We start from the raw sequence: 12,975 nt of genomic DNA on the forward strand, positions 1-12,975 counted from the left end.
TGCCTCCCTGACTTGGTGGGTCAGGACTGGAGTGGAGTGTAGGTCAATGTACTGTACTGTGATCATAAGAGGTAATAACATCTGAAACAACAACACAGCTTCTGTTTCAGCTTCACTGCAGGATCTTTAAAATGTAATGTTACAAAGTTAACAAAAAGATTAAACGCCATTGAAAATCAGAACAGCTGGCCTGATGACATGCATTCTTAAGAATCATTATTAGTAGGCTACTTCTCTTGCCAGTCTAACAGCTGCCAATCACCCATTTATAATAAGCCATTTAACTGAAATCACTGAAACATAATAACCAGCCATGACCCTTTGGTATTTTGAAACGTTTAACTGAAATCACTGAAACACAACAAAACTGCATAGGCCACAGCTATATTTCCCATCTGTGAGTCAGTTTCCCATTGCAAAATAAACACATGGCGGTGTGTGTGTGTGTGTGTGTGTGTGTGTGTGTAGGTGTGTGTGTGTGTGCATGTATGTGTGTGTGTGTGTGTGTGTGTGTGTGTGTGTGTGCGCATGCGTGTGTGTGGAAACCGTCTTTGATGAGAACAAACAAATTCCTTCATTGCTTCAGCTTTATTGGCAAACAAACATTTAGCATTTGAATAGCGAGGCTGTCTGACTGTAGCATCACCAAAAGGAGTGAACACAATAAGTACATGTAAAACAAAGTGCTTGTTTTCAAAACCATACAAAGAAAATAGATTATGATCATTAAATGACACAGAGATGATTAGGATACACATAGTTTAGTTTTGTTCGCGACTCGTGAGTCGAGAGACTCGATTCTTTGAATAGCCGTGTGTGGCAATGTGGAACCGTGAACAAACGACTCGTGTGGCAGAGTGAGTCATGACTCCTTATAAAGATTTGTTCGCCAATAAACAAATCGTTCTTTCATCACTACACACTACGCTAATCATTATGTCAATGGTGTTATGTAGGTGCAAGTCAATGTGGACCTAAAGGGAATTGGCCTGTGAGACATGGCTGCTATGGTTCCTCAGGTGAGACTATGAATAATTTACTTGAAGAATATACCACAACTCATGCATAAGAGTTTGTTTTCAAAGGAGCAAAGAGTTAGCAACCCTGTATGAAGTTGCCCTTGGAAAGTAGCGCAGTCATGTTTGAACTTGGATTGAAGAGGATATGATACATCATCAAGATCATTCTTTGTGGAAGCTCTCAGCAGTAAGCAGCTGGCTTGCAGCATCCTTTAGAATATCAGCAACAAAGTCATAGTGATAGAGACTTCATAAAATCGATGTAACCTTTCGTGCAGCCCGGAAAACAACCAAATCTAAAGGGAGCTTCACTGTTGTACATAATAAATCACCAGAATTATGAGGAAAATATAATTATTTATTTTTTTGGGCTGCCGCGCAAGTGAAAATATTCAGGTGGCCAGTAAAACTCTGATCTACTTGCCAAGTGGACCAGTGAGGAAAAAATGTTACGTTGAACACCGTGATGTCTTCTTTTTTTTCATTCACTATGCACACACTTAATTCAGGGTGAACATGCTCAGCGTTGATTGAACTAACTCAGATCAGCTGTTCTGGAACCAAAAACTGTCTTTCCTAATTCAGACTCAACCTGCTTTATGGAATGGACCACATTCAAAACACACATTTTGAACAGGCACTGCACTGCTAGCTAACAGCTGGCTTCAGAAAAGCAGAGCAGGTGAAGGTCACCCTGCACAGTTACCCATGCAGCATGCTGAGGCCTTGCACAGTGATGCACAGAGCCAGCAGGAACACTCCTGGTTGGACTTCTGTTTCCTCACACAGCTCAGTCAGCTCTTCCAGCATATCACTGGCTGAGCAGAGGATCTGCGCCACCCAGCTAAACTCTCCAGCATCTGGAAGGGAGCCAGGAGAACACTGACCCTGCTCCTTCAGGTTGCTCACCTGCAGACAAGAGAGAAAATAATGCAGTTGTTAATGTCCAGTGCGATAAGAAGCAAGTATTTAATGAAGTCATGAATGGCACTGACCCTGGATATCTCAAATGTCCTATTATGGTTAATAGTAAACAATAGTTGTGCAGACTTTAAAAGAACAATCCACTTGGACACTCTGACACAGTTGAATTGATGACGTTGAACGCATTCCACAGGTTATTTTGTGATGAAGTGTAATTAGCTATTTGTTGTACCCACTTAACATGCCTCATCTTCTTCTGCTTCAGTTATTGCCACACGCCTTACTCAAATTCCAACATATCTGTGGCCATATCTTATGCCCAAGTCTGAGTGCAAGGACAAATCTTTGCTAGTTTCTAGCACTCAAAAAATATATATATATATATATATTTTAATTGCCACTGGGTTAATACATCACATGTTGCAGTGGTAATTAAAAGGGGGGAAAACGATTTTGAGTGCTAGAAACTAGCAAAGATTTGCGGTAATTAAAAGGGGGGGGGGTGATTTTGAGTGCTAGAAACTAGCAAAGATTTGTGGTAATTAAAAGGGGGGGGTGATTTTGAGTGCTAGAAACTGGCACTCAAAATCTTGCACTAAGACTTGGGCGTAAGATATGGCCCCTGGTTTTCAGGTGGTTTATTATAGTAGTGTATGGAGACTACATCTGTCAGTGCAGAAATTGCTATCTCTGCCTCTTCTACGATGGACTGACACCTCATGTTTACTCTTGATTCAACTGAGAACATTACTTTGGATCAAACTGAGCAGAAGGCAGTGTTATGACAACCTGAATGTGTATCAAACGATCTTGATTGTGTTTTAAGCAACACGTTCATGTATTTTCTCTATTTTGCAAATCAAATCAACAAAGAGAAAACTGATGTTGGTAAGAGAATAGACACACCAGTGTGTTGAGGCTTCTCAGGATGTCAGGACTGCACTTGACCAGCTCTGATGGGATGAGGCCTGGCAGTGCTGCACCAAAAAAAACACGTGGTTTAGAAGCATTGTACATTTGCAATTGATTTGCTGAAAAGGACACACGCATGCACGCGCACACACACACACACACACACACACACACACACACACACATTAGAATTACTTGACTCACAGTCCATTGCGCTGACCAGGAAGTGAGCAGCTTTCAGGGGAGAGGGAGGGTTGGTTGAACTCATCTTCATCCGTTTGGATGTGACGGGCCTGAGCAGTTCCACTATATCACGGGCCACCTGTTCCTCTGGGTCATCAGAAGTGTCACCATCACAACACTTCTCCAGCTGAGACACAGTGACGAGGGGGTTGCAGTGAGGAGGGAGTGGGGTTTGGAGAGCAGAGAGAGAAAACACAAAGAGCATTAGCTCAAGGTTTATATCCTTCAGCACAGTCGTATCATCATGATAAGGAGGTATAGCATCTTACTGTGTCCTCTAGCTCTGTTAGATGATCTCGATCATCCAGAAGCTCACAGAGTTTCTGAAGCAAAGCAGAGCGGCTTGACTGTGGCAGCTCAGCCAGAGGTTGGAGCATTTTCTCTTTCTTCTGTAACTCTAAAGGTGACAGAGAGACAGGTGTAACTCTAAATGTGGCAGAGAGACAGGTGTAACTCTAAAGGTGGCAGAGAGACAGGTGTAACTCTAAAGGTGGCAGAGAGACAGGTGGGTATACATGATTTTAGCAAGCTCATGCACAGGTAGGGCCCAAAAAGGCCTTGAGTCCCTTTTCTCTTTGCCCTGGCAGAGTCCTAAAGTGCTCTCTTTGAGTGGCAATCTTTAAAATAAGTCGTTTGTTGAAAAATTATATTCATCATATAATACAAAGAGCAAGAGGCCACTCACAGACCAGAGGCAGCCACTGTGACAAAATGTCCCAATTTGTGGACGACAGTCCCATATTTTGACCTATTGTCCCATGACAGAATGTCCTGCATTTGAAGTTTGAAAATTGAAATCTTGAAATTTGGTCATTTATTTCCATGCATGCTGTACAGAGAGAACAGCAGAAAACAAGGGAGTCCACATTCAAATGAATGCTGCTGTGTCTCCAGCCCTGTCTGCTACGACCTATACACCCATGACTGCACAGCAACTCCGGCCTCAAACACCATCGTGAAGTTCGCAGATGACTTGGTAGTGGTGAGGCTGATCTCCAGACGGTCTACAGAAAGAGATGAGTGCCCTGGAACAATGGTGCCAGGCCAATCACCTCCCCAAGACCAAGGAAATCATTGTGGACGACAGGAAGGGAGGCGCCCCCCCCCCAGTCACCATCTATGGGACAGCGGTGGTGGAGAGGGTGTGCCACTTCAAATACCTGGGAGTCAACATCCACCAGGAACTGACATGGGCCAAAAAGGCCCAACAGCACCTCTACAGCCTCAGACGCCTAAAGAAATTTGGAGTAAGGCCACAAATCCCCAGATACTTCTACCGAGGCACCATAGAAAGCCTGCTGACCGGCAACTTCACCGCCTGGTTCGGCAGCTACAGGGACCGTAAGGTGCTGGAGAGAGTTGTGCGCTCGGCCGAGCACAACTCGACGCGCAGACTCTCAAGGACCAACCTGCAGGAACTGTACAATCAGACGTGGCTCAGGCTTGGTGGTGGATGAGTTGAGTTCCCTCCCCCTCCCTCCCCTGATATGTGAAGCGCTTTGAGTGTCTAGAAAGGCGCTATATAAATCCAATCAATTATTATTATTGTAGAAGATGTAAAGAAAAATAGCTCAAATAAGAATATTGCATTAGAATATGTAAATCTTATTGTCACCACACAGTATGGTCTCTGTGAAGCCCAAACCGGTGCTTTGGTAACAGTGTTCAAAAACGTGCCTTTACAATACAGAATATGGTGCAGAACGACTCCCCCCTCTGGTTATTATAGGGAACTCCAGTGAAGCAACTATTTTCTCTGCTTCACCAGCTAATGTTAATCAATGGACTAAATAACTGTCTAATATCATGTGTTCTAGCCACACACACACACACGCACGCACGCACACACGCACACACGTGCACACACACACACACACACACACACACACACACACACACACACACACACAAACACACACACACTCACCATCTCGCACTTGAGGGAGAGTTTGAAAGGGATTCTGGGATGTGTTGTCCAACACCTCTGGGTCAATTTTCAACATCAGATTGCCTGTAAGAGGAGGAGAACTTGACTGAACTAGAGCTTGAGAACTTACTGAGAAAAGATATCTGTCACACTATGATTACCATTGCTTTTTTTAGGAGAAGAACACTAGATAAGGCTACAGGAATTACGGGTTATATATGAATTTTAATGAAGTCAAACAAAAATGGAAGACTTGATGGAGAGGAAGACTGCAGTGCCACAAATTAACCCAAAAGGCCTGACTGTAAGAAGCAGCACACACATAAATAAGAAAAGAAAATGTGAAGTGGATTTATTGATGATGAATCTCTTTTAGTGAAGTCAACAACAACATGTGCTGTCAACGTCTTAGATTATTAATCAGATGAGACAATCGTACTGCATGCATTTAAAAAAAATCACTGAGTGAATACATACTTGTCTCAGTGTCCCCATGAATGTTGTCTGACTCTATGTCCAAGAATGCTACAATGACATAATATACAACAGACACAAACACACGCTCGCATGCACGCACGCGCGCGCGCGCACGCACGCACACACACACACACACACACACACACACACACACACACACACACACACACGCACACACACACAGACACATGCGCACACACACACACACAATTCACAAAATTGCACAGGATTTCTCAAAGTTTAATATGTAGAATAGTTTGTGTGTTGTGTGTTCTGTTTTTCTCTGCTCTTACCTTCCTCTGTGTCTTTGTTTACATACACACACACACACACACACACACACACACACACACACACACACACACACACACACACACACACACACACAGAAAGAAACAAAAAGATAAACAGGATTTGTTGAGGAGTCTCGTCAACAACAACATGTTCTTGTTAAATTTTAGATTATTAATGTGATGACTACTCTAATGCTAATATCCTCAGTAATTAAAACTGACTATTGGCACTTGCTCACCTACAATGACACATACAAAACTACATAAATATTTCCTTGCTATCATTACAGAAATGTTTTAGTCACACACGCACGCACACACGCACACACGCACGCACACACACACACACACACACACACACACACACACACACACACACACACGTCACACACTTCCCCTCTTACCTCTCTCTTCAAGTGTTACACGCCTGACGCTGTAAGCAACAACAGTTCTTGCTGGAATTGTATAGGAAGTATCTTTGGTATCTTTGCCTTCCTGAAATAAATATAATGGAAAATAACAGCATAACCAAACACACCATACCAAACTATCATCAACCTGCTATTTTTTGACACAGGGGACAACTATTGCCAAGAAACTCATCCTGAAGGAATGGGAGTCCCCCTCTTCAGCCTCTTTTCAATTGTGGACCAACTCACTTAAAAAAATGTCAGCTATCTGGGACCCGCGTTTCTAGCCTACCTCGATGAGGTTAGGGGTGACGGGTGACTCACCTGGCTGGTTTCTCAGGGACCCCTTGCGTGGGATCCCAGGCACAAAATCTCTTACAAGCATATACGAGGGATCAGCTGAGCAGCATTTTGGTAAACAAACCACGTCACTGGGTGGCAACGGCAATGGAAGCCTATGAGTTTGAGCGTCTGACTCTAGCCGGCTGACCGTGTTTACAATTTAAAAACTGCGACAGTTCACACAACTTTAACACAACATGCATATTATACATCAAACTCTTGAGCGAATTCTGCTCTCACTCAGAATGTCAAAATATAAGCGATGTGATGTATACTTTTTGAGATATTAACGTTTGTTTGGCACAACTCATATTAGTTAACTGCCGCAGGCTTACGCACTTTTGGGTGGCAGTGATGTCACGCTGATTCGTCCTATAAGCACCTTATGCGGCTGGTAACACGACATTGTAATATTGAATGTCGATAATATGATTTTTTCTTTTTTTTTCTTCTTTTCTTTTCTTTCCCTGTGTCTGAGCCTGTTCATTTGTCTTGTTCGTGTTTCATAAATAAATAAATAAAAACAAAATATTGGAAAAAAAAGAACTTGTTTTCAAGCATACTAGCAGCATGGCTAATATGTGTCACTTTTTGGCTAATTAGGATAGTTGTGGCTTGTGGGCTACAAATGAAATATTCAGAAGTTTTTTGGGGGATTTAAATAAAATGGCACAGAATGCATCCACAGCAGATGTCAAATCTCCGTACTGCAGATACTGGCAGTTAAATCATTTTTACCCATTTTGTTGAGACATTGTTCTTCTAAGTGCAGTTGAGATGGTGTGAGCTAAACTGAAAAGTGTCAATGCAGTGCCTGTATTTCCTCTCTCGCTCCATTGAATGGAAGTGGAACACAACGAAACTGGAGGCCATGACCCAGTCCAAGCATTCATACACCCATTCAGGCTTTCACATCCTAAATCAACCTAGGAATAACCCTGGTTGGTCCTTGGTGTGAAGGGCATCTGACCTATACACACAAAACACTCACCAGCAAAAGATCTAGAATTGTCTGGAGTTTTGCCTTTAACTTGCTTCCCATACTCGTGGATCGTGAAAGCACGTTAGGGCTGGAAGTGTAGATGATTTCTTTGACAACCATCAGCTCCCCCTTCCTCAAGTTGGGCAGGAACTTCGTATGGTTTAACTTCCTGGGAACAGAAAGTAGACATGCCGGAGGTGAAAGGAAGAGGCAATGAAATCTGTGATCATTTTGTAAGGACAACCATATGTTTTGCACTGTTTGGTAGAAAATGACATTTCTATGGTGAAGTTTCTACTACAGTAGTAATATTAGTTTTGTTTGCTAGTAGAAGTAGAAGTAGGATTCTAACGGCACTCAAACTCAAAATGCATGCTGATGTAAGAAATGCTAGTATGGCAGCATGGTCACATCATCATTAGTATCTTATTTATTTCCCAATTAATATTCTAGGTCAATATTAGATGAATGCAAATTATGTTAATATTCCCATGAAATAATTCTGCCTATAGATTCAAAATGTTATTTTATAATATTTAGGAATGTGAACTGGTCAAGTTGAGCTCTGATAGTAAGACTGCTGGTAGCTGAAGTTATCTCTCACTGTTATGAGGTATAATTGCTAGATTTGTATTAAAATGTATGTGTTTTTACAATTTGTTTACTTACATATGCCCATATTCTGCATGGCTGTATTGGGGCAATGTTTGTGTCAAAAAGGCACATTTCACTCTTTTGCCATTCAATATTTTATATTTTATATTAACAAATATAATTCACCTTAAACTGTAGCAGTTTTGTTTTTATGTTAATGCTCGATCTGATAACAAAAAAAAGTTAAAATATTGTGCATAGTATAGTATGTGGTAACGGCAGTCGATCCCAAGTTTGATCAACATTTGTTTTGTGTTACAGCTGTGGCCGTAACCCCAGAAGATTCCCTAGGCCTAGTGTTTCCTTGTTTGCCCTTCCCTGTGTTCCTAGTGTGCCCCCATCTCCCCACCTGCACCTCATTCCTGTGTTCCTAGTGTGCCCCCATCTCCCCACCTGCACCTCATTCCTGTGTTCCTAGTGTGCCCCTGTCTCCCCACCTGCACCTCATTCCTGTGTTCCTAGTGTGCCCCCATCTCCCCACCTGCACCTCATTCCTGTGTTCCTAGTGTGCCCCTGTCTCCCCACCTGCACCTCATTCCTGTGTTCCTAGTGTGCCCCCATCTCTCCACCTGCACCTCATTCCTGTGTTCCTAGTGTGCCCCCATCTCCCCACCTGCACCTCATTCCTGTGTTCCTAGTGTGCCCCCATCTCCCCACCTGCACCTCATTCCTGTGTTCCTAGTGTGCCCCCATCTCTCCACCTGCACCTCATTCCTGTGTTCCTAGTGTGCCCCCATCTCCCCACCTGCACCTCATTCCTGTGTTCCTAGTGTGCCCCTGTCTCCCCACCTGCACCTCATTCCTGTGTTCCTAGTGTGCCTCCATCTCCCCACCTGCACCTCATTCCTGTGTTCCTAGTGTGCCCCTGTCTCCCCACCTGCACCTCATTCCTGTGTTCCTAGTGTGCCCCCATCTCCCCACCTGCACCTCATTCCTGTGTTCCTAGTGTGCCCCCATCTCCCCACCTGCACCTCATTCCTGTGTTCCTAGTGTGCCCCCATCTCCACCTGCACCTCATTCCTGTGTTCCTAGTGTGCCCCCAGCTCCCCACCTGCACCTCATTCCTGTGTTCCTAGTGTGCCCCTGTCTCCCCACCTGCACCTCATTCCTGTGTTCCTAGTGTGCCCCCATCTCCCCACCTGCACCTCATTCCTGTGTTCCTAGTGTGCCCCCATCTCTCCACCTGCACCTCATTCCTGTGTTCCTAGTGTGCCCCCATCTCCCCACCTGCACCTCATTCCTGTGTTCCTAGTGTGCCCCTGTCTCCCCACCTGCACCTCATTCCTGTGTTCCTAGTGTGCCCCTGTCTCCCCACCTGCACCTCATTCCTGTGTTCCTAGTGTGCCCCCATCTCCCCACCTGCACCTCATTCCTGTGTTCCTAGTGTGCCTCCATCTCCCCACCTGCACCTCATTCCTGTGTTCCTAGTGTGCCTCCATCTCCCCACCTACACCTCATTCCCCAATCAGCCTTCACTCCTCCTTATACCAGTTCCTTTTCTTTGTTCGCTACCAGATTGTCAAGTCAACTTGCTGTGTGCTTCATGTCTTGCTCTCGAGCTTTCGTAACCTGTTTAAACCTTTGAACCTCGAATAGATAGATAGATAGATAGATAGATAGATAGATAGATAGATAGATAGATAGATAGATAGATAGATAGATAGATAGATAGATCGATAGATCGATAGATAGATAGATAGATAGATAGATAGATAGATAGATAGATAGATAGATAGATAGATAGATAGATAGATAGATATACCTGCCATTGCACCATTTATTGAGGATTGGGATGTTTACACTGTCTTTCTTCAGTGTGGCCAATGATAAGCTGTTTTTGACTTTTCCGTCTGCTTTGGTGCTTGCTCCCAAGGGCCCAGCAGGAATGTCTAGTGCCATGCTGGCATCCACTTCAGAATTCGAAGTGTGACTATGATCCATCATGAAATCTTGGTTGGATGTTGTCCAACTACGTTTTTCATCTGGGCAGAGAAAGGGGAGAGAGAGAGAGAGAGATGGAGGTTGTATTTCTGTACATAGTTTGCTCTCTGTGTGTGTGTGTGTGTGTGTGTGTGTGTGTGTGTGTGTGTGTGTGTGTGTGTGTGTGTGTGTGTGTGTGTGTGTGTGTGTGTGTGTGTGTGTGTGTGTGTGTGTGCGTGCGCATGTGTGAGGGCGTGCGTGCACGTGCGTACCCTCAGAGGGGACATCCAGAAGGCCATACACATCCAGAAGGTCATAGTCCATGACCGTGTATTTAGTGAAGAAAAACAGTTTTGGCTGTTTTCTGACCAGTCTCAGGAGCGTCAGTCTGCTGCTGTTGTTCATGTCGTTGTTGCTGATGAGAGTTCCTGACCCTGTTGGGGCCACTTGATTCACCAGCTTCCTCGTCGCTTCAGCAAAGATCGCCATCTTCAGTTGACAATTCAAACACAATTCAAATAACACACCAATACCTTTCCCCTACTGCTACACACACGTAGAGCCCAGTGTTGGGCAAGTTACTTTCAAAATGTAATATACTACATATCACTAGTTACTTACATTTGAAAGTAATAAGTTACTTTACAATATTACTGTCTGTGTAGAGTAACTTGTTACTTATTACACTACTTTTGCATTACTTTCACCAAAATAACAGCAGTAGCAGAATGACATCGCAGCCCCGGAACCATCCCGAAAAATAATTTCAACCGCCTTGAAGTCAGTGTAAACCATCCAAAATTCTAAACGTTATCATTTTCCTTTGTTATTGTCATCCATAGTGGTTATTTGCATAAACACACAATTTGATTAGGAAAGGATTGTATGTTTATTTAAATATGTGCTTTGATTAAAAGAAAATTGTAACTAAATTTGTAACTTGTGTTACTTGACAAAGTAACTGGTAAAATATTACTGAAATCCTATTGGTAATGAGTTATATTACCGAGTTACTGCTAAAAGTAATATATTACATGTAATATGTTACTTTTGTAACGAGTTACCCCCAACACTGGTAGAGTCCCATATTATACATGAATTCACAATGTTTTACACATACTGTACATGTTTGACCGTTGCATGTGACATGTGTACATGCCGACCAACGTGGACATTTTCCCTTCCTATGAATCAGCCTGATCTCCAGAATAAAATGTCAGTATTGTACGTTTGTAGATAGCTAGAATATCATGCTTCTGAACCAACAATATCTTCAATATCACGTTTCTAGATACGTGCACCAACATTATATACATCATAGACTATGTGCTATTGAAATAGCATGGTGGCCAGGAACGGTGCAAACACAGCAGCTCAGAAAGCGCTGCCAAGCGTAAATGCAGCTCGAGCAGGAGCCTGGCCTTCACACCAGACGCGCCAGCACTGTGGCTCAGGGTGCTGCGGTTTCCTCCCAGCACCAAAAGACATGTATGTTAGGGTTAATACTCCTCTCAGTGCCCCTGACCAAAGCCCTGGCAATCGAACTGGAGTTGGTCCCCGGACGCTGCCCACCTCTCCTATTCACCTTATGTAGCCCCGCCCACTTGACCCAGTTGTGTTATGACTTCCTGTTCAAAACACCATCTGTTTTACCTGGTCACTAGTACTGTACTGTCACAGGAAGTGTAAACACAATAGGAAAAGTAACTAGCTGACCCCTGTGTTGGAACATAAAGTGAATAGTTCTAGGAAAGTTCCTAGTACAGGATGGGTCAAATGCAGAGGATGCATTTCCCCACGGGCACAATAATGGACTTCACTTTTTTTCCATTAACCTTTATTTAACCAGGAATATTCCCATTGAGATTCAGAATCTCTTTTACAAGGGAGTCCTGGCCAACTTAACTTAACGGCCCGGCGTGACACAAACGCTCGTGGCTCGTTCAAAAAAGTAGACCAGAGACGGAAACTGGCAGCGCAGGGCGTGAGCCGGCATGGTCCTTCTGAACGGTCTAATCTGTTAACATGGGCGTCGAAAGCAAGGAAACTGTGGCTGTGCTTCCTGTCACTTCGCAGCTATTTGTGCCTCATGAAAGTAGGTCAAACTTGAAATAATTTGACTGCAGCGCACGGTGGCCAATTTTGAGCGGTGTGAGACGCCAAGGGTAGTGCTGCCACAAAGTTGGGCGGCACCACTCTCCCCACAGTGGGGGGAAACAATGGCACTGCGGGCGCAGCACTGTTTTACCGGGGATCATCTGTGGGGAGCAGCGTTGTGGCCGGGGTGGAGGGCATAAACACTTGCCTCTCACACCAGAGGGCCCTGTTCGATCCCCAGGGTTTATACAGTATACATTTCCACTGTAAAGTCACAATTAACATTTTTGTTATAACCCAAACCATAATCCTAACCTTAACCAAGTTGTTTTACTTGCCTTAACATAACCAAAGTTGTTAAAGTTGTTTTATTGGCGTTTAACATTTGGTCTTTCAAATGTACATTGAGATTGTACGCATCCGTGGATTGCAGATACGTACCATGCCGACATTTTATTCTGGCGACTAGGTTGAAATTAGTTAATGAACTTTTCACATCATGATTGATCTATTGCCTGTCTTAATTTAAAGTCCTCAACCTGTCTACGTACACTCTTATTAAAAAACATGCCTTTACAGTAGGCTATGTCTGTTCATCATTCATTCAAATGCATTATCAGATAAAATACCATTGTGATATATAGATTCACAAAAACATAGAGTTATAATGGATATCCTCACCTTTTTGAATGTTGAACGCAAACCAAAGTTGAGTTTTAAAGTGAAGAGCTAGCTGCTAGCAGACGAAGATGTGCTCTGGCATGCACCACCTTTT

At 43.6% G+C, this 12,975-nt stretch overlaps 1 protein-coding gene across 1 annotated transcript; it reads right to left on the bottom strand.

Annotated features, from left to right (window-relative positions):
- Positions 1-585: 585 nt before the first annotated feature.
- LOC310785543 (uncharacterized protein) lies at positions 586-12,975 on the bottom strand. The gene is made up of 11 exons (XM_083646659.1): positions 12,882-12,975; positions 10,376-10,592; positions 9,946-10,165; positions 7,539-7,698; positions 6,188-6,290; positions 5,503-5,550; positions 5,026-5,109; positions 3,368-3,495; positions 3,060-3,225; positions 2,850-2,920; positions 586-1,928 (listed from the first exon to the last, which is right to left on the bottom strand). Exons 2-11 carry the CDS (start codon positions 10,590-10,592, stop codon positions 1,722-1,724), a joined length of 1,404 nt encoding a protein of 467 aa, XP_083502785.1. The 5' UTR covers positions 12,882-12,975; the 3' UTR covers positions 586-1,721.

Source organism: Poromitra crassiceps (assembly GCF_964638095.1).
Source record: "Poromitra crassiceps genome assembly, chromosome: 11".
In the NCBI taxonomy this organism is placed as follows: domain Eukaryota; kingdom Metazoa; phylum Chordata; class Actinopteri; order Beryciformes; family Melamphaidae; genus Poromitra; species Poromitra crassiceps.

Coding starts and splice junctions, on each gene's coding strand:
- LOC310785543 (XM_083646659.1), bottom strand. CDS start 10,592: ATGGCGATCTTTGCTGAAGCGACGAGGAAGCTGGTGAATCAAGTGGCC. Junction 3,226..3,367: donor TAACAGAGCTAGAGGACACA/GTAAGATGCTAT, acceptor ACTGTGTCTCAG/CTGGAGAAGTGTTGTGATGG. Junction 1,929..2,849: donor TGAGAAGCCTCAACACACTG/GTGTGTCTATTC, acceptor TCTTGTCTGCAG/GTGAGCAACCTGAAGGAGCA.